Raw genomic sequence first — 26,877 nt, 5'->3', positions numbered from 1 at the left:
TAAAAGACTTTGCTTGGGGTTTCTGGTTTCAGGCAGTCCTGAGGTCAGTTTTTGCCAAAGCAAAGAGACCTGAGCCGCGTGCCGGAGAAGCGAGACTTTGCCAGCCATTGTGGATAGTTCAGCCTCCCCCGTGTACACCGGCCTGAACAGTTTCTCTATTATGCCATGCTCAGTGTGGCTGAATTTGACACTCAGTGACCTTTTAGATTCCAGGAGGGCCTCCTGGGGTAGAGAAATATGAGCTTGGAGATTTTTTTTTTTCCCCTTGCAGGTCCCTACTGGAAGGAGAAAGCTTTTGCTGACCGTGATCCTGGCACATACATACTAGTGGTAACTCCTTTTCGGCGTGAACCTTTTAAAAGTGATGCTAGAAATGTGGCCAAATGTCTGCAGAAAGACATTTTCCTACCTCCACGCCCACAGTTAGTTTGAAGGTCAGCCACCAAGTGGCTCTCTGCCTTGTCAGAATGTCATCTCTCCACCCATGAGGCCAGGCAAAGTCACAGTGATTCACAAAGCCTTTCTTTTTAACCCATGTGACTGAAGGTCTTGCTCTCTCTCCATTACTCATGGATAAAGATGCATTATCACTACAGCCTCCCACTGAATTTCTGCTTTCTGTGGTTCAGGCTGGCAGTCGCCAACCCTGTTTAAGCTTGGAAAGTCCAGCGCTGAATGTAGACCTTACGGTAGACAAGAGGGTAAGGCCATTTGTATTTAGAGCAGGGCATGGATTTCGCCTAGTATCCTGAGATAATGAGAGTGTGCAAATGCCCAGTGCCTCGGGATCCAAGGCCTTCAATCTCCAAGAAAAGATCTGAGCCTACCAGGAGAGATTCACTACCCAGGCTGATCGTGAAAAGGAATCAGCATTCAGATAAGCAATGTTCTTTGTCATTAGGCAACCAGACAGTGGCTCTCCAAAGCCGCTTCTCTCTCTGACAGCCTGCACTTCTAATAAGCTGTCTCTGAAGAGGAGAAAGATTTACTGGATACCAACTCATTCAGAGGGCTGAATGCTGTCTGTCACCCATGCTGTGCCCGCGCTGTGTCCTGTACTTAGGGCTTGAACTTAGGGCCTGGGTACTGGTTTGGTTTTTTTTGTTTTGTTTTTTTTTTTGTTTTTTAGCTCTTTTGCTCAAGTTTAGTTCTCTACCACTTGAGCTAAACATCTACTGACTTTTAGGTATTTAATTGGAGATGAGAGTCCCATGGACTAACCTGCCCTTGCGAACTTTCAACTGTGATCTTCTGATCTCAGCCTCCTGAGTAGGTAGGATTACAAGCATAAGCTACAGGGCTACAGGTCCTCTTCTTCCTCCTCCTCCTCTTCTTCTTCTTCTTCTTCCTCCTCCTCCTCCTCCTCCTCCTCCTCCTCCTCCTCCTTCTTCTTCTGTTGGTGGGGCTTGAACGCTAGGCCTGGGCACTGTCCCTTAGCTCTTCAGCTCAAGGTTAGCGCTAGCTCTACCACTAGAGCCACAGTGCCACTTCTGGCTTTTTCTGCTTATGTGGCGCTGAGGAATCGAACCCAGGGCCTCATGCATGTGAGGCAAGCACTTTACCACTGAGCCACCTTCCCAGCCCTGGGCCAGCTTCTTCTATACTGTGGTTTCTACCATGCTTCTGTCCTTACCTCCACTGGCTGCTGTGCCACTCTTGGTGTTCTTTTGTCCAACTCCTGATCTGCCCTTCTACTACCAGCCTAGTGCAAAGGCACCTGGCCCAGAAGCAAGGGAAGGATGGGCAGCTCTCCTGAATCCATCCTGGAGCTGTTCCTTCTTGCTGGTAGCTTTGACATGGCCCTGGAATCACTTAGCTTGTATTCCAAACTCAGCTCTCCTGCTATTTAGCTGAATGATGTTGGTCTTTGAACCCCAACATTTGCTTCTCCAAAACGCATGTATCACAAATACTTCATTCAATGCCAGGAGGATCATATTAGCATGTGATACATGGCCATGTAAGAATGCACACCCCATGGGCGCTGGTGGCTCACACCTGTAATCCTAGCTACTCAGGAGGCTTAGATCTGAGGATCAGGGTTCAAAGACAGAACAGTCCATGAGATTCTTATCTCCAATTACTCACAGAAAAAAAAGCTGGAAGTGGAGCTATGGCTCAAGTGGCAGAGTGTTAGCCGTGAGCAAAAGAAGCTCATATGACCCAAGCCCTGAGTTTAAACCCCAGGACCAGCACACACACTAAAGTAATTAAATAATTAATTAAAATTGGACACACTAATCTATGGTCTGTAACATTTTGCTACCAGCTCTGTAATATCTGTGCTGGTGACAACATTACAATTTATAACGTTCATCTGGGAAGGCCTTGGAAAGGGAGAGACGGCAAGAGTAGCCCAAAGGCCTTACAGGGGAAAGGCCAGATCCATTCTGTGTCCTGGGCTAGTGATGATCCCATGTGAAGAAAACATGTGTCTTTTCCAAAGGAAGACATGAATTATTCTGCACCCTGGGGTGAGGAATGTGGCTGAGAAGATGGATAGGATGAGGGCAACCTGTTGGTACCCAAGGCCCCAAACTGTCTTCTTCTTCCATGTGTCCTTGCCCCTGATGTTGCTGAGGCTCTGTTCATCTTAATCCATTCTTTTAGAGGTCACCCATGATTCCCTCTGGTGGCATCTTTTGTCTCAAAGAGTACAGGATTGTGGCTTCCCCTGCTACTCCCCTGATATTCCAGAAGAGAAGGAAGCTACCCAAGGAAAGCCTCTGCCCAACTTGGAACTTACATAAGAAAGAAAGAAGGAAAAAAAAACTATCCTGGATCACATTTCTTCTGCTCAGAGATCCTTTGACCTTGAATCTAAACAACCAAGTTTCAGAACCAGCCCTGCCATGTGGAACATAAAGAAGGTAGTGTTTAAGACATTCTGTGTGCAGTGGGGGAAAATAGATGTATGAGCAACATGCTTGAAAGAAATGGATGGTTTCTAAATATGAACAGTTTGGCAAGGTAAGTGGCACATGTGCTAGGCATAACCTTGCTGCCATCGAGCAAGACTCCCCAGAGAGGCTGAGTCTTTTCTTTGAACTCGTCCTTTGGCACTCTGTGTCCAAATGGTACAGTATCTAAATGACCTATTTATTTTGATAAGGCCTCAAAATGGGATTATTTTTTGCAGTGGGGGTGGGGCAGTCTTATGGTGGAAAAAGCAATTCATGCTGACTAGATGAACTGGGTATTTGCCAAACTTCCCTCCATACTGGGTCACATATGCACAATTACAGACTTCTTCTGTCACATGGGCCTTGGGGTTAAGAGGATACCAGGTTGGAAAAAGAAAATATAACGACTCTACCCGGCTTGAGGATCCATGAGAGGCAATCTGTGGCTCAGCTCCCTCTGCCCTATGCAGAGCTTGCTCTGTCCCTCCAGGGTTGAAATGCTCACAGAGGTTAGTCTATCTTTCCTTGGCCACACAGAAGCCATCTTGTCTCTGTCTTCTGCATTCTTTCAGAGTTCTCTACACCACAGCTCATTGAATAGTTGTCTTATATTTACTACCCTGGTCTTACTCAGCTTTCTAGCAGGATTCTTTGTGCATGTAGATTGCCCTGTATTGATCTTAGTCTTTCAGGAAGGTCAATTCCTTTTAATTAGTTATTTAACCAATGGAAACATTTTATGTTGGAGAATAGCTAAACAGTAATAGGTGTGTGGGTGTGGGTATGGGTGTGCGTGTACCTGCATGCACGTGTGTGTGTGTGCCAATACTGAGGCTTAAACTCAGGCCCTGTGCTGTCTCTTGGCTTTTTCACTCAAGACTGGTGCCCTACCACTTAAGCCACCTTTCCATTTCTGGCTTTTTTTTTTTTTTTGCTGATTATTAGCAATAGGAGTCTCGTGGACTTTTCTGCTCTGGCTGGCTTCAAATTGAGATCTTCAGCTCTCAGCCTCCTGAGTAGCTAGGATTACAGGTGTGAGTCAGCAGCCAGTAACTACATGACATTTGTATAAGAAGAGTAAAGATGAGATAACTCCAGATGAAACAGTCACCATTTTTTTCATACTTAGAATGAGGATGATTTTCCTGGTGATGGTCTTAGGCTTACAGACTCAAGTTACTATTCAAATCAGGAAACTTAAAATCCCAGCACTCTCTAGGATTTGCCTTTTGACCCATGACTGAGGTGGCTTGCAGGAAAAGTCTTATCTCTGGGTTGCTGGGGGAGGGGTACACAGTCATCCTGTAGCAACTTGTCTTTGTGGCCTGGTAGGTCACGTGCAGGCCATGTATACATCATGCCCCGTATCCTGAATCTGCCTGACAGAAGCATATGAGTGAAGAGAAAAACAATCATCAATGTTTGGTAGGTGAAGTGTGGTCTTTGTTAGCATATCCTAGGATGGGAGGTTCTGTTTTCAGACAGTAAAGGACCTCAGACACGATCTAAACCAGACATGCAAATTAGCATAGGCTGAGGCCCAAGGCCTGAGAGACAGAACATGTGGCCTTGTAGGAATTTTAATAGAAATTGAAAATATGACTCAGAGCATCAAACTGCCTTTTTCTGAATTTCTCTAGGATATTGGGCAGAACAGATAATTATTTTGCAAGCAGGCCAAAGACTTTTAGGCTCAAAGATTTTTTTTTCAAATTTCTATCAAGAGCATTTTTCATTAAAAAAAAAAAAGCATGTCAAGCTCTAAGCAAGCACAGGACTGTTTATAGTGCTATTAAGGGCTCTTAGAGATCTTTATGGGAAACAGTTCTATCATTTCTGCAGACAGAGCAATGGCTTCTTGCAAAGTAAAAGAACTGTGGGTTGGAGGTCACAAATCCTCTGTCAATCTCCTGTCTTCATGAGTAAGTTCTACTGCTGTGTGATCTCAGGCAAAAGACTTAAGAGTCTCTGAATCTCAGTTAGTCTAGCTGTCTGTGAAAGGTAGATTCTCACCCTCTCCTTACCCCCACGAGTTGACCAATTGTAAGTTGAAGAGTTTATAAAACTAACAGCATGTATAATCCTCATAGGGATTTTTGGAGAATAAAAAGATGGTACATCTCACAGAATTTTAGCTACTATTTTTTTCAGAGTTTCATTCACAGGAGAAGAAGTTAATGTTTCTTGGGCTAACCAAAGCTAATTTCTTCTGGTTCTTTCTTTAATGGAGCAGGACTGAGTAAATATTTATTTCAATTGACAAAAGACTAGATTTTCCTTCCCAGTGAATCCATCAACTGTCAATGATACTTACTGAACAGTCACAGCATGAGGCAGGGAAAAGGATACAGGAGAAAACTCACAATCAAAGACTTCAAGGTAATCAGTAATTAGGTCCATAAATAGCTTATGGATGTGGGCTGGGGCAGTGGGAGAGTGCAGAGAAGAGATTGTAGTGTATAGGAGGGAGGAAAAAACATACTTCCAGGCAGGGGGATTGCTCTGGGCTTTGAAGGATAAGCCAGATTCTGACAGGTAAAGTGACTGTTGCACTCAGAACCATCCCGTCCTCTTTACACCTGACAAGAATTCAAATGTCATCAGAGAGCCGCATGAAGCATCTTGATTGCTATGTGTGTGTGTTGGGGCGGGGGAGTGACTGGCTAGGAATACAAAGGGCCCACTGTACTTTCCAACCACCACTGCCCTCAACAAGCTCAGTGCTATGGGATTTCTAAACCAGGGTATTAGGCCCAACAAATACACTTGGTATATTCTGTGTAGATGTGGCCTGGCTATAAATGGGTCATCGGCAACCCCTGAGAGCCCATACTTTCCAAAGCATTTTGGGAACCTGCTCTCAAAACAGTTTAGTTTCCATTATAAACCAAGACCCCAGGAAGTAGTGGTGACGCTATCTCAGTCCAGATAGATTTCATATTGAGCCTTGGTTTTGTCATCTGAGTGGGATGGAGGCCCAAGTCAAAGTGAAACTTCTAGAGATGGCACCAGGCTGATAACCCAGAGTATAGAGATGAACTAGAACCATAGACCAAGAGGCTCATTTAGTATGGGGGGCCTGACACTGAGCAATTAGCATAAACACTGAAGCTGAGGGGCCTCTGTCTGGGAGTAGAAGAGAAGTCCTGGGGTTGAGTCTATTTAGAAAGCTGCTCAGTTGGCTAAATTACCCAGAATACCTTTCCTATAGTCTCACACCTTTCTCTCTTTCCCCTTTAGCGCTGACACAGCATCACTTTCCTTGCTTAAAAGGCAAGGCAGGACCAGAGTGCTTGCATTCCTTGTCACCAACATTGCAGAGCAAATGGGGACCTGGGGAGTCTTTGTTTCACCAGGAAAACATCTAAGAGCAGTAAAGATGCGTAAAGATGAAAGGCAGCCTGGTGCTGCAAGTGGGCCACACCCATAGGCTACTCAGGAGGCTGAGATCTAAGGATCAGGACTAAGCCAGCCCAGGCAGGAAAACCCATGAACCCCTTATCTCCATTTAACCACTAGGCAGCCGGAAGTGGCACTTCGGCTCAAGTGGCAGAGCCCTGACCTTGAGCAAAAGAGGCCAGGGACAGCACCCAGGCCCTGAGTTGAAGCTGGAAGGAAGGAAGGAAGGAAGGAAGGAAGGAAGGAAGGAAGGAAGGAAGGAAGGAAGGAAGGAAGGAAGGAAGGAAGGAAGGCAGGCAGGCAGGCAGGCAGGCAGGCAGGCAGGCAGGCAGGCAAAAGTCATGTCCTCCAAGGAGCAAGAAAGCCTAACTTCTGAGTTGCCAGGAAAAGTTCCATCCTGGAATCTTTTGCTACAAAGGTGAGAAGAAGCAAGCCCTGTTAAGGGCAGAGAGGGTGCTGGTAGGGGGAAATGTTGTGGCTTTTTTCAGTATATGATGGACTCGGCAGTGTTCAGAGCAACATCATCTCCAAGCAATGGAAAGCACTTATCTAAGAGCACAAAGCAGTTCCAACTTCCTCCCTGCCCTTCACCTTTCCCAGTCACTGATTTATGATGGGAGCACGGTTAAGCAAGGTGGCTGGAACATCCTGACAAGAGTCATCAAGATGTGACTCAGGTGTTGCTTATCTGTAATCTGAGGGATCTTTACTACTTGATTTACTGACTACTATCACCCCTCCCCTCATTTTCAAACGCCATTGGTTGTAATACTCTTGACAGAGTGTTACTCAACATAGTACTTCCTTTCCAAGTCCTTTTTGTCTTTCCTCTTTGTCCTTCCTCTTAAATATAACATTAAACACAAAGCATAGGTGATATGAATAACTATGAAGCATAACAGTAAAAAAAAAAACTTCTGCAAAACAACCTAACATTCTTCTTAAAATACAGAGAAAACTGAGTATGCTGAATGAGGCTCTTGGGTGTTTAGACCACAGCAACAATTCATTAACCTAGTAGATACAACTTTGTATTTGTTTTTTAGTTTATTTATTTATTTTTAATTTTTGTTGCTAGTCCTGGGGCTTGAACTCAGGGCCTGGGCACTGTCCCTGAGCCTCTTTGTGCTCAAGGGTAAAGCCCTACCACTTAAGCCACAGTGCCACTTCCAGCTTTTTCTGAGTAGTTTATTAGAGATAAGAGTCTCACAGGAACTTTTCTGCCTAGGCTGGCTTCAAACCTTGATCCTCAGATATCAGCCTCCTGAGTAGCTAGGATTACAGGTGAGCCACCGTTGCCTGAAAACTTATTTTTATTGTTGGTTCTGAGGTTTGCACTCAAGACCCTATGCTTCCCAAAAGGGGGCTCTATTGCTTGAGCCAGGCCCTCAGCTCTTTCTGCTTTAATTTTTGAGTAGGTCTCACATTCATGCCCAAACTAGCCTAGACTATGATCTTTCTCTTATAAACTCTTCTTGCATAGGTGAGATGGCAGTACTATGTCCAACTTGTTGGTTGGGATGGGGTCTCACTAACTTTTTTTGCCTAGGCTGCCTGCAAACTATGATCCTCTCGATCTTTGCCTGCTGAGTTGCTGAGATTAAAGCCATAATCCAGGGAGTCTGGCTACCAATTAAACAACAGCAGCTACCTGGAAGAAACAGGTCTTTTGATCAACGTGTTGGGTAAGTTAGAGAAAGACAATTTGGCTAGTGTAGGGAACTCAATAACAGACTCAGTTTTGCTTCTGACCTGATAAGTGATTTGGGCTTCTTCATGGAAAGTATAAAATAATAGTAGCATCAACTTATCAAAGGCGTATAATGTGCACATGTGCCATGAATATAAAAGTTTTTTAGCACACAGTGGGAGCTTTATAAATGTTGGTTGGTATTGTGATAAGAAAAATGAGGGCAGGATGACTGTGTGTTTGAGGATAGTCCAGACAAAGTTTGGGAGACTTTAGCTTCAAAAATAAAATACAAACAAACAAACAAAAAAGGGTGTGTGTGCTGAGGCGTGTGTGGCTCAAGTGGTAAAGTGCTTAGCTAACGTTTACGGGCCCTGGCTTCAGTTCCCCCCCAAACCAAACTTAAATGGGCAAAAATGTCCTGGGGCAAAACTGTCATGCCTTTGAACTCCATGATTATTGAGACTGCTCTGGAATTTACTTCTGTATTGCTCTATATTGATCCTGCAGTGGTGAATCTGCATCTTCTTCAAGTTGAAAAGAATACCACTGGGATGCTGGATGATGGGTGCAGGGTCTCTTGTAAGATTAACAGGGCCCCAGGTGGTGTGGCCCTGTTCCTGGGGTAGAGTCCTATTTGAGCTCTAGTTAGTCAACTCTCTTGTTACCTATTGTTCCTCATTCCAAAGCCATGACCCCTCCCCCCCCAAGTTCCTTCCTCGCTGACACTCTTATTCAGAACCATCAATCACAAGGATAGAGGAGACTAGTCAGAGGGGGATCTTCTTGTGTGCGCGGATGTGTATTTTAAAGGAATCCTTAGAGGAAGAAAAGGTACAGCCACTAAAAAGAAAAACAACAAAAAAGAAGTCCTCCCCTTCTGAGACAGACCTGACTCTAAGGCAGTGGAGTAATGCTGACCATCGTTCGCCTCATTATTCTGGAATCTATACATACTTGTCTTAGAAAACCTGCTAGCCGTTTCCAACCATTTAGAGAGCATGTGTCCTCATCACCTTGTGGCCACACGTGCGCAATCACGGTACACCCAGCACACCCACGGTAAGGAATAACAGTTCTTTTTACGTAGAGAAAGGAAGGATAATGGTTACTTAGAAAGTGTCCCAGACAAGCTGTCAAATTGAATTCAGAGAGCCGGAGTCTGACTCCAGGACAGGGCTGGCGGCTGAATTCCCTCAGGACTGGGGTTTCCTGCCTACTGCAGCAGACAACGATTCTTTGTTCTCTCTCTCTCTCTCTCTCTCTCTCTCTCTCTCTCTCTCTCTCTCTCTCTCTCTCTCTCTCTCTCTCTCTCTCTCTCTCTCTCTCTCTCTCTCTCTCTCTCTCTCGTGAAAAAGCCAAATGAGATTTTTTTTTAAATTAAAAAAAATGCAACCTTCCAAAAATGGTTAGATAGAAAGCAGACCAAACACTAACTGTGCGATTTCAGAAAGGGGGATGGGGAAGGTAAATAAATAAATAAAATGGAGAAAGCGAAGTTCTGCTTTGTAATCATCAGTCTCACCTTGGACCACAGACAGACAGCACCCCACCTCAACAATCATCTCTGCCTTTGCTACAGTGGAGGAGGGCTGTTTCATCCTAACCAGGCTGTCCTAAGAGCTCCAGCATGCTGTATCCTGTGGAGATGCTCAACCTGTACAATTGTTTGCTCCCTACAGAGAACAGGAGGCTGCCTCACCCCTTCCAAGCCTCTTCCCGTATGAGGTGTACATGTTCTAGAACAGTCTTCCCAAAACTTTGCTATACAAGGACACACACACACACACACACACACACACACACACACACACCCCTCATCATGTCTGCACTGGATTCTGTACTCACACACACACACACACACACACACACACACACACACACACCACACTCAAGTCTACTCTGAGCTCTACATTCAACACTCCCTCCCCTCATGTACACAGGCCATGTCCACTCTGGACTTGATGCTCACCACCCTCCATCCCATGACAAACATACTGCGTTATCAAAAGTACTTGAAGCTGGGCTCTGGTGGCTCATGCCTGTAATCTTAGTTACCCAGGAGGCTGAGATCTAAGGTCTGCAGTTTGAAGCCAGCCCAGGCAGGAAAGTCTATGAGACTCATATCTCCTGTTATCTACCAGAAAACCGGAAGTAGTGCTGTGGCTCAAAGCAGTAGAGAACTAGACTTGAGCAAAAAGAGCTCAGGAGCAGTGCCCAGGCCCCAAGTTCAAGCCCACAACTGACAAAAAAAGGTACTGAACCCTCAAAATTCCTCTCAAGGTACTGTAGCATTTAGGAACAAAGTTTTTCTCCTCATCTAGAATTTTCCTCATCAAAACAAAGCTTTTCAAGGAATTTTTAAAGCGATGGAAAATGTCAACAATAACATATAAAGTAGAGAAAATAGTTCAGTGAACCCTGCGGGCCCATCACCCTGCCTGGACAATTATGCATTTGAGGTCAATTTTATTTCAGTTCCACTACAACTCCCTAGCCAATACAGGAAGCCTGACTTATTGATAGATTTATTACATGCACTTTGGACGAAGCATGGTCCAGTAATAACAATAACAATAATAATAATAGTAATAAATCAAAAGACCTTTCAAAACAAAAATTTTAAATCCATGTGTGTGCATTATGCAGCTCAGATGATACAGAGAATCTCTTAGCCCTGCATTGTAGTGTTAAATGATTATGTCATCAATGAGCGCTTCCACATCCCTAATTTTATGAAAACCTGCCCCCAAAAAGCAAATAGTCCCCCCTCCCAAATGCCAGTTAAAAAACTGAAATGAGTGCACTTATTGAGTACATGTACGAGTACTTAGGAGTGTACTGATTGTAATGAGAAAGTGAAATTGTTAGATGCGTTGCCAGGTGACAAACAATGTTAGCTGTATTTGGGTGGCACCATGGGAAAATGATTGGCTCTGAGGTCCAGGGCTCATCTCTGTGTCTTCTGAGCCATTGTGGTTTTGTCAACAGCGGTCTCTTTAGAACCCACAGGTCTACTGCATGGAAAAGATTTATACCGTGGATTGAGTCTTCCTTATCTGAAATGCCTGGGATCAGAAGTATATCAGATTTTAGAGGTTTTCAGCTTAGGGACTGCTCCCCTGTGTGGTCCTGGCAGGGCCCGCAGCCTCCAATCTCTTCTGTTTTATGTGAAGGCTTGAGAGAGATGCATGACTTTCATCATTTCTCACTTCTTCATTGTCCTCAGTGATCATTTTCTGTGTCACATACATTTTTGTATTCAGTTATATACAGTTTTATATCCCTCCTTGCTATTTTATAAATGTTGTAAGTTTCTGAATAACCTGTTTCCTTGTGATGCTTTACCATAGGTTAACATTACAAGCAATACTTCCGGTAAGACCTCAAAAACATTGTGATATTTTCCCAACAATAATGTTAATTACTAGCCAAGTTTTGGTGGCTCACACTTGTAATCTTAGCTACTCAGGGAACTGAGAACTGAGGGTTGCAGTTTGAAGCTAGCCCAGGCAGGACAGTCACTAAAACACTTCAACTCCAGCTAGCCACTAAAAGCTAGATGTGGAGGTATGGCTCAAGTGGTAGAGCACCAACCTTGAGTTGAAAAAGCAAAGGAATAGTACCCAGGCCCTGAGTTCAAGCCCTGGTAACTTCATGTACACATGCTCCCATACACACCAATTAATTAATAATATTATAACGTATCCTATTAATAATGTGAATAGTTAAATACTAATTTACTGTTATTAGTATAACTTTTCAAACAGTTTTGGCTGATTAACAACTGTATTATCCTTAATGAGGTACCACAGTTATCCTCACTTTAAACGAGGAAACTGAGGCAGCAAGTGCCCTATCTAAGGTCACAGATTAGGTTGAGTCCCACTTGGCCCCAAGATACTGTGAGGACTTCTGAGGAAGCCTGGAAGTCCTGTCCTCTGGTATCTGCATAATGAAAACAAGAAGGATTGCAGCCCTGGCTACTCAGAGTGATGGTGTTAGGCACCAATGAGATAAAAGATATAAAAATGCTTGGCCAATAATAAAGGGGCTGCTACTGTGTGCACAGCCCTCCACCTCCCTCCCAAACCAGCAGCAATCACACATTCATGGTAATAGACAAAAGGGAAACTCCCTTCTCTCTTTCCCATTCTCAGCGAGCAAGCACACAGACTTTTTACTCATTAGCCAGGGCAGTGGCCTGTCTATGGAGATTCCATAGACTGACAGTCTTCCCTTCCATGGAGCTGTGGTTTTCGTTTTTCCCATTTAACAGCAAGTCTTGAAAGGCTTCCAGGCTGGGACTAAAAGCCCAGTGCACCACCGGCCCTTGGTAGGTTATGAGTTCCAGGAGTTAATAAACAAAGAGCTCAGCATCTTCTGTCTTTTTGGAGTGTCTTGAGATATTTAAACAGATTCAGCATGAGGAGCTGAGGAAATGAGGGCTTAGGGATGCAAAGCAGTTCGGAAGAGGGGATCTACTGATTCTGGCCTGTAGCTGCCCAAGCTGAGCACATTGGGACAGGTCCCCAGGGCAGGATTTGCCCAGAAAAACAAAGTCTGACCTATGACTGGGGCAGACAAGCTCAGGTCTGTGGCTTGGAGTGGAGGCTGGGACAAAGGAGGTATGGAGGCAGTCAGTAGCTCAGGCTCCAGGATGCTTATGGGTCACTTAACTTCTAGAACTTACCTCAGTGTCCACCCATAAAAATCTATAAAACCAAGTTAGAGACACTGCAGAAGCATTTGTGTGTATGTTGGTACTAGAGCTTTAACTCAGGGACTGGGTACGGTCTCTTAGCTTCTTTTATCCAAGGTTAGTGCTCTACCACTTGAGCCACAGCTCCACTCCTGGCTTTTTGATGGTTAACTGGAGATAATAGTCTCAGGGACTTTCTTGTCCACATTGGCTTCGAACTTTGATCCTCAGAGCTTAGACTCCCAAGTACTAGGATTATAGCCTAGAGCCACCTATGGCTGGCTTAGAGGAATTTTTGACTTGTAAAGTACTATACTAATATAAAGTTATCAAAATCCATACTCATGACAATGATGAAAAGTCCTAGGGCTCATCTGTCCCTTCACTCATCTATCCTTTTATCAGTTCCCTGCTTAGGATGATTGGGGGCTGGGCAAAATCAAGCTCAACCACCCAGTGTATCTCCACTTTGTTCTCTTTTCCTGTGATTCTGCTCTGGAAAGCAGGGTTGTCAAACTGGGCTGCATAAGAAATCTGCAGAACTAAATTTAAGAAAACGAATCCTGGTGGAGCACCCGTGGCTCGTGCCTGTAATTCTAGCTACTCAGAAGGCTGAGATCTGAGGATCAAGGTTCAAAGATAGCATGAGCAGGAAAGTCCATGAGATTATCTCTAATTAGCTACAAAAAGTCAGAAATGGAGTTCATTTCACTTAGCATCATCTTATATGGTCATATGTACATAGCTTTTGAGCTTTTCTGCTCATCTGATAAGATTATCCTAGACATATACTAATTATTGCAAATAAGGGAAACCATGGGACCTATATTTCTTTGGGTATGGCTTACTTCACTTAGTATGTTTTTTTTCCAAGTCTTTCCATTTCCTAACAAATGGGTGGTGCCATTCTTTCTGATGGAAGCATAGAATTCCATTTTACACACACACACACACACACACACACACACACACACACACATTTTCTTTTTTTTGGGGGGGGGTCCAGTCGTGGGGCCTGAACTCTGGGCTTGGGCACTGTCCCTCAGCTCTTCAGCTCAAGGCTAGTGCTCTACCACTTGAGCCACAGCACCACTTCCAGCTTTTTTCTTTTGGCTTATGTGGTGCTGAGGAATCGAACCCAGGGCCTCATGCATGCAAGGCAAGCACTCTACCACTGAGCCACCTTCCCAGCCCCAGACACACACATTTTCTTGATCCATTCATTCATCTACCGAACGGCATCTGGGTTGGATCTGGCTCAAGTGATAAAGTGTTAGCCATGAGCAAAAAAAGTTCAGGGACAGTGTCCAGGCACTAATTTCAAGCCCTAGGACTGGCAGAGAGAGAGAGAGAGAGAGAGAGAGAGAGAGAGAGAGAGAGAGAGAGAGAGAGAGAGAGAGAGAGAGAGAGAGAGAGAGAGAGAGAGAGAGAGAGAGAGAGAGAGAGAGAGAGAGAGATTCCAAGGCCCAGGAGGCCCTCTTGGAGAATTAATTGACTCTTATCTCCAATTAATCACCAAAAAGCTGGGAGTAGATCTGTGGTTAAAGTAGCAGAGCACTAGCCTTGAGCACAAAAGCTCAGGGACAGCCCCCGGGCCCTGAGTTCAAGCTCCAAAATCAGTACCACATACACACACATACACACACACACACAATGATTATTTAACATGTATCATTTTGGCCACTTTAAGTGGACAGCTGGGTGGCATTAAGAACATTCACGTGAGCTGGGTGCTGGTGGCTCACGCCTGTGCTTCTAGCCACTCAGGGAGCCGAGATCTGAGTACTGCAGTTTGAAGCCAACACAGGCAGAAATGTCTGTGAGATTCTCATTTTCAACTAACAACCAAAAAACCAGAAGAGGAGCTGTGGTTCAAGTGATGGACTGCCAGCCTTGATGAAAAAGCCAAGTGGGAGAGTGTGGCCCTGCACTTAAGATCCAGTGTCAACACACACACACACACACACACACACACACACACACACACACACACATCCCTAGCCATAAAAGAAATGCAAATCAAAACAACATTGAGATACCACCTCACTCCAGTTAGAATGGCAAAAATCAAGAACTCTAACAACAACAGATGCTGGAGGGGATGTGGACAGAAAGGAACCTTACTTCATTGTTGGTGGGAATGTAAACTTGTTCAACCACTTTGGAAAGCAGTATGGAGGTTCCTCAAAAGACTTCACATAGAGCTCCCCTATGACCAGCAATCCCACTTTTGGGCATTTACCCAAATGTTTACAAACAAGACCACACTAAAGCTACCAGCACAACTATGTTTATTGCAGCATTATTTACCATAGCTAAGATATGCTAAGCTTTATCTCCAAAGCAGGGTGGGAGTTGTGACTCAAGCTGGTAGAGGGCCAGCTGAGCAAAATTCAGGGCCCTGAGTTCAAATCTGCTACCACGAGGGATGGAGGGAGGAAGAGGGACATTACTTTTTTTTTTTTTTTTGCCAGTCCTGGGGCTTGAACTCAGGGCACTGTCCTTGAGCTGCTTTTGTTCAAGGCTCACACTCTATTATTCCAGCCATAGTGCTACTTCTGGCTTTTCTTTTTATGTGGTACATACATCCTAGGCAAGCACTCTACCATTCAGCCACATTCCCAGCCCTGGGACATTACATTTTAACTGACATATAATTACACATTATATGTGTGCATGTATTCAATGTTCGAAGATCAGATCAGCATGATTAGCATATCTGTCACCTTCAACATCCATCATTACTTATATTGGGATTATTTAATTTTCTTTAGTATCTAGTTTGAAATATCTATTAATTGTTGTCCACCATAGCTACCCTGCCTGTAGTATAGAACATAGGAAGTTTTTCCTACAGTCTAACTGCATCCATCATCTCTCTACCAACCCCGCCCCCCCCCCCACCTCTGGTACCAGGATTCTAATCTCTGATTCTATGAGATTAACTATTAGTGAAGCGAGGGAGCTTTAATATTCTAACTTAGATTTGAGCCCTTGTTCCACTACTAGGTAGCTGGGTGCCCCCTCAGGAGCTACTTAAAGATCATTGTAAGTTAATTTTTAAAATGCAGCCATCTTCCTGGGCACAAATAACCTTTGGAGATTACAGTCATTTATTTTAGAAGACCAATGGCACCATTTTAAAGTAGAAAGGCATTCTAATCATACCAACTCTAAAGACACATTAATAATGTTTCTAAATCATCTCCACAACTTCTTTCCTTTGTGCCTAATGTGGCACCTGCTCTTGCTTATGTCTCTCTCTCTCTCTCTCTCTCTCTCTCTCTCTCTCTCTCTCTCTCTCTCTCTCTCTCTCTCTCACGCACACACACACACACAGAGCTCTGGAGCTCAGCTCTGACTTCGAGGTCACTAGTGCATCTTATTCAAAGAAGAGGTAACCAAGGTTGCATGGTGATGTCTTCTCTTTCTTTTTGTCCATTTAATATTAAAGAAATAAAGATAGCTATTAGAGAAGATGAGAGATGGAGAAGTGGGAGAGAGGGAGGAGGTGAGGACAGGCTGTTTAGCTTTGTCTTGCTAATGCACTTTATGTTTTGGCACAGTGGGTCATTCAGCCTCAGCCCACCTCCCTAGAGGGAGACGCCAGCTCAAGTGCACAGCGTTCCTGGGGACAAAAGATGCACCTGCAAATCTCAGACTTAATCATCTCTAGAGGCCAGGGCCCTGATGCTGGGAGATAAATGCCAGGCACCACCTGAATGGGGCTCTGGCCGTGCGCGCGTCTGTCTAGATACTGTGGTTAATTCACGTCAGAAGAAGGTTGCTACCCAACCAGAAAGAGCTGCCCCTGAATGAGCCCCAGCATGGCGAATGTAGTCTCCTGACACAAAAGCTCCCTCCCCCACCCACAAAGCAGAGCCAGCCTGGAAGGTGGAGGACAGGGCTGAGAGCTGAGGCCTGAGGTCCTGGAGAGGAAGGAGATGGTTAGGCCAACACATTTCAACTTAGCCCAGTGGGTTTGGTTCTTAAACTAAAACAAGGTTAGACATGTTTTAAGGCCAATGCTAGAAAATCTCCCACTGGCTCTGCCAGCACCAGAGCCCCAACGGTTGTTGACAGAAGGTTGTAGTCTGCAGTGTTGAATCCTAACACAGCCATTCAGAGACTTTACCCTCTTCCCTCCCCTTCCAGCATCTCTCCCTTCTTCCTTCCCTTCCTTCCTCCCTCCTTCTCTCCCTCCATTCCTTCCTTCCTCTCTCCCTCTCTCCTTTTATTCTTTCTTCTCTTCCTTCCTCTCTTCTTCTCTTCCTTTTCTTTCCTTTCTCTTTTCCTTCCTCTCTCCCTCCCTTCCTCCTTCCCTTCCTTCTTTCCTTCCTCCCTCCCTCCTTCTCTTTCCCTCCCTCCTTTCTTTTTCTTTCCTTTCTCCCTTCCTCCCTTTCTCCTCCTTTTCTCCTTTCCTCTCTCTACCCTTTTACCCTTCCTCACTTCCTTCTTCCTTCCTTCTACCCCTTCTTCCTTCCTTCTACTCCTTCCATGGTTGGTTGCCTTTTTCTCTCTCTTGCTTCCTTCCAAACCTGCAAGTGAAACAAAGCTGAATATATAGAATAAAGCAAAGCAGAGGCCGCTGGCTGTTGAGATCTCACTCTCATGCTGTGGCTCCTGGTCATCTCTTCAAGAGCCAAGAAAGCGCTCCAGAGCCTTGGCTGGCTTGACTCTCACTGATTCCCTTCAGCCCCTGTACTTGAACAGGGAACTGGTTCAGGGGTGGCGTGGCTTCATTGTACAGGCATTCCTCACATGATGTTAAAATAAGTCAGCAAGAAAAAACAAAGTGGCTCAGAATGAAGACTAAATCAATCCCTCTTCAGTTTCCATAGAGACGTCAATACATTTGACTTGGAAAGAAAAAGCAGCAGTGGAAAATAGATTGGCCCACCCAGATGAGGCAGGAGCGAAGGAAGCAAAGGGGAAAGACAGTCAATCATCTAAGGAGAAACACAGTCCGTCATCTAAAAGCAGAATCATTATATTATATTATATCTCTTTATTTGTCCAATTATAATTTTTATTTTGGTCTGTCATGGGGCTTGAACTCTGGGCCTGAGCGCTGTCCCCCAGCTCTTCAGCTCAAGGTGAGCATTCTACAACTTGAGCCACAGCGCCATTTCTGGTTTTCTGGTAGTTAATTGGAGATAAGAGTCTCACGGACTTTCCTGCCCAGGCTGGCTTGGAATTGTGATCCTCAGATCTCAGCCTCCTGAGTAGGATTACAGGTGTGAGCTCAATTACAATTTTTTTTTGTTAGTTATGGGGCTTGAACTCAGCACCTAGATGATGTCCCTGAGCTCTTTGGCTAATGACTAGCTCTCTAACACTTTAAGCCACAGCACCACTTCTGGTATTCTAGTGGTTAATTGGAGATAAGAGTCTCATGGACTTTATTGCCCATGCTGGCTTCAAACCTGGACCCTCAGATCTTAGCCTCCTGAGTCACTAGGATTACAGGCATGAGCCACTGGTGCCTGGCTTATGAATTGTTAACAAGAAATACAAGTCCTGTGTGAATGACGCTATGACCTGGACCTTTGATATCTCTATAACCTCTACATCCTATGAGGATTTTGGATGAAATGTTCTCCTCCCTTAGAAGAGTTATGTCTCTCTGAATTATTAGGCAGCACACACAGCGCATGCCCACAGTGAAAATTGGGCTCTCATCCAAGGTGAGAGGTGTGATGTAGAGAAGAAAGAGAGGGAAGGAGAGGGTGGGGGAAACTCCCCTCTGCTCCTGAGCCTCCACTCAGAAATCCCTTCTCTGTGGAATTTCCTTTTTCCCCTAAGAATTTTTCCCACTTCTCCGATTTCTAACAATGGTGTCACATTGTTTTCCTCTATGAACCAGATCACAGGAATCATTCACTTGTTTAAATGTCTAAAACCTTTCACAGTATCTGGATCAATCCTTACAAAATTGCTTCCGAAATAAAGACGCTGAGAAACACTAACAGGATGTGTGTTAGATTCATCTACACGAATCATTTTCTGATACTGTTTTCTTTCTCTCTGAACCAAACCAAACCAAATCAAATCAAACCCAACCAAACCAAAGCAGACAAAACTAGACCAGACCATATCCTTAAATTACCTCCTTACAAATGAAATGGACATGGTTGACATTTGTTAAAAGGTAGGCATGCTAAAACCCTCAACTGTACATTTGATCACCTCCTTGAGAATCCTCTCACTTCAGGCTCAGAAAGTAGGCCATTTCTGCTCAGGCAAAGTGCAATAATTCATTTTCTCTCCTGAAAGAAAGCTTCAAGTTCTATTTATAAGATTACTACAGGACATTGCAAAGCCTCCTGATGCTGTAGTTTTGTAACTAGTGACACAAGAGTGAAATTCTTTGGTTTCTTTTCTTGGATGCTAGAAACTCAAAATGGACCCAAACAAGGGGATTGGTCTACAGATGCCAAGTTTCCCACCCCAGGCTAAGCAAATGGAGCTGTGTCATGCTTGGTACAAGCTAAGTTCCGAGCCCACGAGAGAGCAGACTTACCTTCTTTGACACTTAGTCGTGAGGACTGGTCGGTGTGGGAGGTTGTGTTATAGGCCAGCAGTGAACCTGTAAGGCAAAGATAAAAGGCAAAAGTGAATGATATAGTTTGGATCCAGAACGTTGCCCCAAAGGCAACGTGTTTTGAAAAGCTTGGTCCCAAGCATGGTACTATGGAGAGGTGGTGGGAACTTTAAGAGGTAGTCCTCTGGTAAGTCTTCTGGTCATTGGAAGTGGTGCACTCAGAGGGGATTGTGGGATATCCCTCCCCCAGCTCTTCCTCTTTCCTGTTTTGTTTTTGTTACTGTTGTTGTTTTATTCATGAAGGAAATGGTGGCTCACCAAGGGAGGCCCCGCTATGCTATACTGCCATGGGCCAACAGTAAGGAAGCCAATCAATCCCTGCTACTGTGAACCAAAATCAACCTTTGCTCCTACTAAGTTGATTGTCTCAGTTGTTTGTTATAGTCATGGAAAGCTGACTAATACAGGTCAGAACTAAAACATTTCTCTTTCATCCAAACTAGGAGGTGGCATCAGAAGAGAATGGGGAGGGGAAGAGAAAAGAGGATAAGAAGGAAAGAGTACTCCTGAAGGGAAAGGAGAGGAAAAAGCTAATGAGACCTATTTGCTTGGAATCAACCACCTAGGACTTTGGTAACTTTGGGAGTTAGGGCCGAATAAGCTAGAACAAGACATGTATGGGGAGGCAAGTCTGTCCCCTCCTGAAGAGCCATGTTTATACCCTGCAGAGTTTAGGCATTGTGCCACAGAATAAACCAGATGGAGAATGAATAGGCACAGGTGTCCTGGTTCTTCATTTTTTTGTACTCGTCCTAGGGCTTGAACTCTGAGCCTGGTGTTGACCCTGAGCTTCTTTTGCTCAAGGCTGGCTCACTACCACTTGAGCCACAACATCACTTTGGGATTTTTTTTTGGTAGTTTAGTAGATATAAGAGTCTCACAGATTTTCCTGCCTATGCTGGCTTTGAACCACGATTCCCAGATTTCCGCCTCCTGAGTAACTAGGATTACAAGTGTGAGCCACCAGCGCCTAGACCTTTTACTAACTCATTGATTGATGATTGGCTAAGTAATGTTACATTGATTTCTTCATTAGAATAATGAAGGGATTGAAGTAGATCAGGGGTTGGTACATTTTCTCCTCTAAAGACCCATTAGTAAATGTTTTAGACTTTATCAAGTGAACACAGTGTCTGTTTAGCTTCTGTTGTGCTTTTTCCATGGTTAGATTTGTCCCATACTTTGTGGTCTGCCATACCTTGGGGAAGAAATAAGTACCACCGAGCCTTTGCGTTCACTGCATACATTTGGGTACTGTTACTGATGAAGCCAGGTGCTTGGCCCTGTTCTTGGTGAAGAGGTGTTGGGAGCGGGGAGGAGCAGGGATGATGGCTCTTGAAATGGGGTTTTAATTTTTACTCTTACTTTGTTTCTAAGAGAAGACAACTCAGCACAAGGAGTTAAGTGCTGACATTTCTGTCACCCCAGAGTGGAGACGCAATCTTTACATCGTCACTCAAACAGGCCTCAGTTTCCCCCTTTTGAAGGGAGGGCCATTTGGGTCTTGTTGCATGTCAAAACATCGCATGGTCCTTCCTCCTCACCACTAGATTGGTTCTCTCTTTTAAAGTGAACTCAAAGAGTCCAACTGTGTCACGTGTAGGCATTTTTAGGATTCTCCTCATAATTCTCCTGAGGAAAAAATTTAAAGAGCCATCAAAAACGAGGACTGGAATTTGCTTTTTATAAGGCTACCATGAGCTCAACAGATGTGTTGGAGGCTAAGAAAGACTTTCTAAACAACTCCTTTTTTCATAGGGCCTGGGGCCAAGGGTCTGACGGGGTGCCAGGCTGGAAATGGGCTGTCAGCCACGCTTATTCTTAGTCTGCAGGCACAGAGGGCTGAACTGTGTCTGCCTCACCCAGCTGTGGGTATTTGGTTGTAGGCTGCAGAGAAAAATGTGCCCACACCAGGCCAGAGGATACAGTCTCCAACTTCCGGGGATAGATGACTCTGGCTTGGGTGACTGCCCCTTCTAGAAGGTTCTGAAACAATTCCCAGATGAAAACCAGGAGGGGCAGCGGCCACGCAGAGACTGCTCCACGCTGAAGTTCTCGAGTATGGATAACACTGTAGATATGACACCGTCAACTGAATGCAGTAGCCCCAACCAGTTCTGTTTGACGATTTCCGTTCTTAAGGAAAGAATGGAATATCCATGACCAAATGATGATCCTGAAGTTCATTTTACAACTTCAGCCGAATGTAGGTTATTATGCAAACGAGGGTGTAAAATTAGATCTGCCTCTTACCACTGACCAGCTTAGTGAGCGTACATCTTCGTGAACATCCATCCACTTCCTTCATTTCTCTGAGCCTTACACGTAACGGGCTCATAGAAGCTTTAACTTAACGTAATTGCTGTGAAACTTAAGCTTTGTTTTTGGTTTTTAAAAATCAGAATAAGGTTGGGAATGATTCATGGTCTACAATCCTCAAGAGGCGGAGATCTGAGAATAGGAGTTCAAAGCCAGTCCTAGCAGAAAAGTCTATGAGACTCCTATCTTCAATTAGCCAGGAAAAAGCTAGATGTGGGAAGTGTAGCTCTAGCAGTAGAGCGCTAGCCTTGAGCAGGGAAGCCAAGCCAGAGAGCAAGACGCTGAGTTCAAGTTCCAGTACCAGCACCAACAAATGAATTCGTCAATAGCACAAAACAGTAATAATGATGGAACCATGTAAATGATGATCAAGAGTTGCTAGCTGTAATCCTCATGTCTTTTTCTACTCTTTCTCCTACAGGGACAGACAATAACCCAGGAAAAAGTCCTTGTGTCGAAGAGCTTGCCAAGCATTCATCTCCTCTTCTGGAAGAAGAGCTACAGATGGGTTCTGCGACAAGAAGAAATAACCCTTCGTGACTGGAAGCTAGTTAGGAAATGGAATGGAACGTTCCAAGGGAAGGCAAACACCCCTAACAAGGTAAGATGGAGAATGTGCGCCTCTGTCTCTGGCATTCTCTCCCTCAGGCTGGAACCCGCTGCCCAAGCAAATGAAGAAAAATGATGGTCTCTGCGGAGCAAAAGCCCAAGTCATTAGTGCAAAGTTAGCCTTGAGCACGAAGCTCAGAAAAACCACATGTATCAAATTTCCCCATGGTGAAAGTCGGTCTGTGGGTACACGTGAAGCCACAGGAAACTCCCAGAAAGCCAAGGGAAGGGTCCTTGACCTCCCCAAAGCTTGCATGAAATACATATTTCATGGTAACCTAGGAAAGCAATTTTGCCCCAAGACTGTTTTTGGTTCAGGTTTCACTTTGGGAAGGAGAAGCAGCCTCCCCTGAGAGGGGGCTGGCTGGGGGCCACTGGCCTCTCTCTCTGGGGACCCACATTTCCTTCTCCCTCTGACTTTTATTTTGCCTGGTCCTTGGGCTGTAGAGGGTGGCAAAGCAAATTCCTTCCTCTCTCTTCCCTCTCTCTCTCTCTCTTTCTCTGTCTCTCTCTCCTCCTTCTTTTCTTTGTATTCCTTCCTTCCTTCCTTCTTTCCTTTTTTCCTTCCTTCCTTCCTTCCTTCCTTCCTTCCTTCCTTCCTTCCTTCCTTCCTTCCTTCCTTCCTTCCGTCTTTGTATTCCTTCCTTCCTTCCTTCCTTCCTTCCTTCCTTCCTTCCGTCTTTGTTTCTTTCCTTCCTTCCTTCTTTCCTTTTTTCCTTCCTTCCTTCCTTCCTTCCGTCTTTCTTATTTCTTTCCTTCCTTCCTTCTTTCTGTTTTTCTTCTTTCCTTCCTTCTTTCTTTCTGTTTTTCCTATTTCTTTTCTTCCGGCCTTCCTTTCTTTCTGTCTTCCTTCCTTCCTTCCTTCATTCATTCCTTCCTTTCTCTTCCCTTCCCCCTTTTCTTCTTCTTTTTTTTCAGTAGTACTGGAATTTGAACTCAGGGCCTCACACTGGCGAGGCAAGTACTCACCAGCGCTTTTCTGTTTATTATTATGTGAGACTGGGTCTTGCTTTGTGCCTGGGCTTTCCCATGTCAATGGGATGACAGGTATGAAAACTCATGCTCAGCCATTGGTCAAGATGGAGTCTCTCAAACTTCTTTCTGTTTTGCCTAGGTCTGGCCTACAACTTCAGATTTCTACCTCCCAAGAAGCGAGGATTACAGACTTGAGCCACTTACACACAGCTTCAGCGCAGTTTTCTTAGGGGAACTTGCTCTGCCATAAGAAAGCCCATCCTGGAGTCTGGCTTCCTTTTCCAGGGTGGCTTTGGATTTCTTTTTCTTTCCTGAGGATCTGTCTGGCCTGACCTGCTTCTGAACTCACCTGGCAATGGGCGAGAGCGGGGAGGAAGGGAAGCACTTCTTCCGGCCCATACCCAGTGTGCCAGACACCCTGTCTGCTCCTTCACTCTGTCCTTCACAGGCCACGAAAGCTAGTGCACTGTCCTCTGTGCAGTACATGAGACCACTACACAGAGAAGTTGAGTCATTTACCTAAGATCACACAGCCAGAAGGTGCAGGAAACAGGACCTCACCCTGGTTTCCCCACAAAACCTGTCAGGCCAGCAGCCCTCAGGGCCTCCAGGCTAAAGCAAAACAATGGGCAAAACTCATCTCTGGGGCTGGCTGACAGGGTTGAGGGAGGTTGGGAAGGAGCAGTGGGGGTGAAGGAGAGAAGGTACAAGTTTCTCTTCTCCTTGATGGCAGGGGTTGCTTACATAATTGAGTGGATATGTTTTGTGATGATTTCCCAGTTGTGTATTGTGCTGTTTACCATTCTCTATATATTATACTTCATTCAATTAAAACACCGGTCTACTTGGTTGTCTATGCATGAATGTATATGTGGATCTATAAGCATGCATATATGTCTATATTTTGATTTGGGCACATTTTGCTCTAGAAAGCAGGAAGTAGGTATTGTGAGATTGGAATGGCCTTTTGGAATGATCCTTTCTTCCTTCTTTCCTTCCTTCTTTCCTTCCTTCCTTCCTTTCTTCCTTCCTTCCTTCCTTCCTTCCTTCCTTCCTTCCTTCCCTCTCTCTCCCTGTCCTTCTCTCTCTCCCTCCCTCCTATCCCCAATCTTTCTGTGCCAGTATTGAGATTTGAATTCAGGGCTTCAGGCTAGAGCTCTATTAAACTTCCACTTTGGCCTTTTTTTTTTTTTTTTCCCGGTCGTGGGGCCTGAACTCTGGGCCTGGGCGCTGTCCCTCAGCTCTTCAGCTCAAGGCAGCGCTCTACCACTTGAGCCACAGCACCACTTCCGGCTTTTTTTCTTTTTGCTTATGTGGTGCTGAGGAATTGAACCCAGGGCCTCAGGCATGCAAGGCAAGCGCTCTACCACTGAGCCACCTTCCCAGCCCCCACTTTTGGCCTTTTTGCTGGTTAATTGGACATAAAAGTGTCACAGACAGACTTTTCTGCCCAGGCTGGCTTTGAACCACAATCCTCAGATCTCAGCCTCCTGAGTAGCCAGGATTACAGATGTGAGTCACCAATGCTTAGTCTGGAATGATCTTTTTCAAGAGAAATGCATAAGAAAAGAATAATTTTCCCTTTGAGTCTCCCATATCTGTGACGTAGAAGATGAGAATGCAGGGAAGCTGTGCGTGGACGAGGCAGAACCCGGGGATTTCTGGGGTTCTCCCGAGAACCATCTGCCTAACATGCTTTTCATCTGGGACACCTGGAGCAGGCCTGTGAGGCTCCTAATGCCAAAGCCTTTGTCTGGGCCTTAGACTCTGTTACCATACAGTCTAGCGGGCCCCTCCACAGACAGCCTATTGACTTGTCCTTTCTCTGCGTGGCAGACACTGCTCTTCCAGAGCGCACATGGGAGGCTGGAGGAGGGCAGAGGGCTGATCAGACTTGGCTGACAAATGATGGAGTCCAGCCCACCCTGTCTTTTGTACTGCTGTAATCCTACTCTCCTTTCCAGAGCAGACGGATGCCTGGAAGGGACAATACACCACCCTGGCTTGTTGCTAGGCCTATCACCATCTGAGGATGCAGGTGGAAAGCCCACAGGTCGCACAATGTGTTTTCCATTAGTATGAAATTAAAAAACAAGGATCAAGATGGATACCTTTTCGGTGATCTTCCTATCACACTAAATATTTCATTCTCTAGTTGGCAAATGTCACCCCACCCGTTTGAGAATGTACTTTCTTATGATGTTTTCTAGGCCAGACAGATGCACAACCCCAATTCATTTGTAAAATGAAATGAAATGAAATCAAAATACCTCTTCTACTGACTGCTCCTTCTGCCCAGGAACTTTCAAGTTCTCACACAACCCTGAACTCCCCCCAGTGGCCCCAAGGCTGAACTGCCAGGTGGGGACGGGCAGCCTGCCTCCCCAGAGGTCCAGATCTTGGCAAGTCTGCCTGCCAGGGGCCCCATTTCCTTTCCCTGGACCTCTTCTGTGCTCAGCGGGTGTATCTGGGAGAGTCTCTAGTGGGGCTGCCAATCAGGCCCAGAGGATGGGGTGCTGTGGGCAAGAAAAGGGTGGGGTGAGGGGATGTTTGGTTTAATCTGCCTCATTCCAGAAGGCCACAGAAAAGTCTTTGAAAAACATTTATCTCTGGGTACAAATAAAAACAGCAATACTGTGGAGAAAGTGGTCTGACCCTCAATGCAGAAGACTTCAGCATTCTAAAGCTAGGTCCAGGCTGCAGGTTTGGCACTGCAGAGGTGGGCTGCTCAGAGCTCAGGGCAGGTGTTTTTGCTGAGGTTGGATGCTTTTCAATTGATTTCCTGGAGTAGACCAGGCCTCAGTGGCTTTGGCTTTGAAATGGGGACTCTAGAGTTATGTACATGGTGTCCACAAGGGGGCGCCCCATCAATGTAAACTTCATTTATGACACCTGGGCAGGTGCTGGCCACCTGAGCCAATTTCAGTGTGACCCCAAGGACTGGGGGCACCCTGACCAGTCCCAGCCTCTTCGCCTACTTGAAATTTTGGTGAGGAGCCCACATCTCCATGAAGATCAGATACACTCTGGCATATTTTCAGCAGAGTACATAGAGTGATTCAAGACATTGCAATTTCTCTCTTATTTTGGAAGATACATTAGTTTTTTTTTAATTTGGCCTATTAAACTTAAAATTATAATCCCCTCCTCCCAGACAACCAGACAAGTTAATGGCTTTGGGTGAAAGTATAAATAGAACTTATCCTCTAAGGTGTCCCTTTTTCTACAAAAGCCTAGAAAGACAAATTTATAGATACATCACTAATTTTACATTTCTGGCCTAGTAGAATCCATGGATGGGATGGAATGTCTTTCATCCTACAGCCCTACAGATGGAGATCTGTCCTGAGGGTCTCATGACCAAAGCACAAATCAACTGATTAAATGCTGGTGGCTCACACCTACTTAGGAGACTGAGATTGAAGAATTGCAGTTCGAAGCCAGCTGGGGCAGAAAAGTCAATAGGGACTCTTAGCTCCAATTAACTACCCGTAGCTCCAGTAGTAGTGTGCTAGCCTTGAATAAGTAAAAGCTCAGGGACAGTGCCCAGGCCCTGAGTTCAAGCCCTAAGCCTAGCACACACACACACACACACACACACACACACACACACACACACACACACACACACACACACACACACACACACACACACACACTCGCACATTAGAAAGTT

At 45.1% G+C, this 26,877-nt stretch overlaps 1 protein-coding gene across 2 annotated transcripts in view; it reads right to left on the bottom strand.

Annotated features, from left to right (window-relative positions):
• Fli1 (Fli-1 proto-oncogene, ETS transcription factor) overlaps nucleotides 1-26,877 on the bottom strand; it is a 124,369-nt gene that overhangs the window by 10,735 nt on the left and 86,757 nt on the right. For both annotated transcript variants that reach the window (XM_070038315.1, XM_070038316.1), the window contains exon 5: nucleotides 19,218-19,283. In XM_070038315.1, coding sequence (XP_069894416.1) covers nucleotides 19,218-19,283 — 66 coding nt within the window. The remainder of the gene's footprint in view (nucleotides 1-19,217; nucleotides 19,284-26,877) is intronic.

Source organism: Dipodomys merriami, unplaced genomic scaffold, assembly GCF_024711535.1.
Source record: "Dipodomys merriami isolate MVZ:Mamm:240054 unplaced genomic scaffold, mDipMer1.0.p SCAF_29, whole genome shotgun sequence".
Classification (NCBI taxonomy): Eukaryota; Metazoa; Chordata; class Mammalia; order Rodentia; family Heteromyidae; genus Dipodomys; species Dipodomys merriami.
The sequence above is the reverse complement of the archived record's forward strand: the minus strand, read 5'-3'. Positions and strand labels throughout refer to the sequence as shown.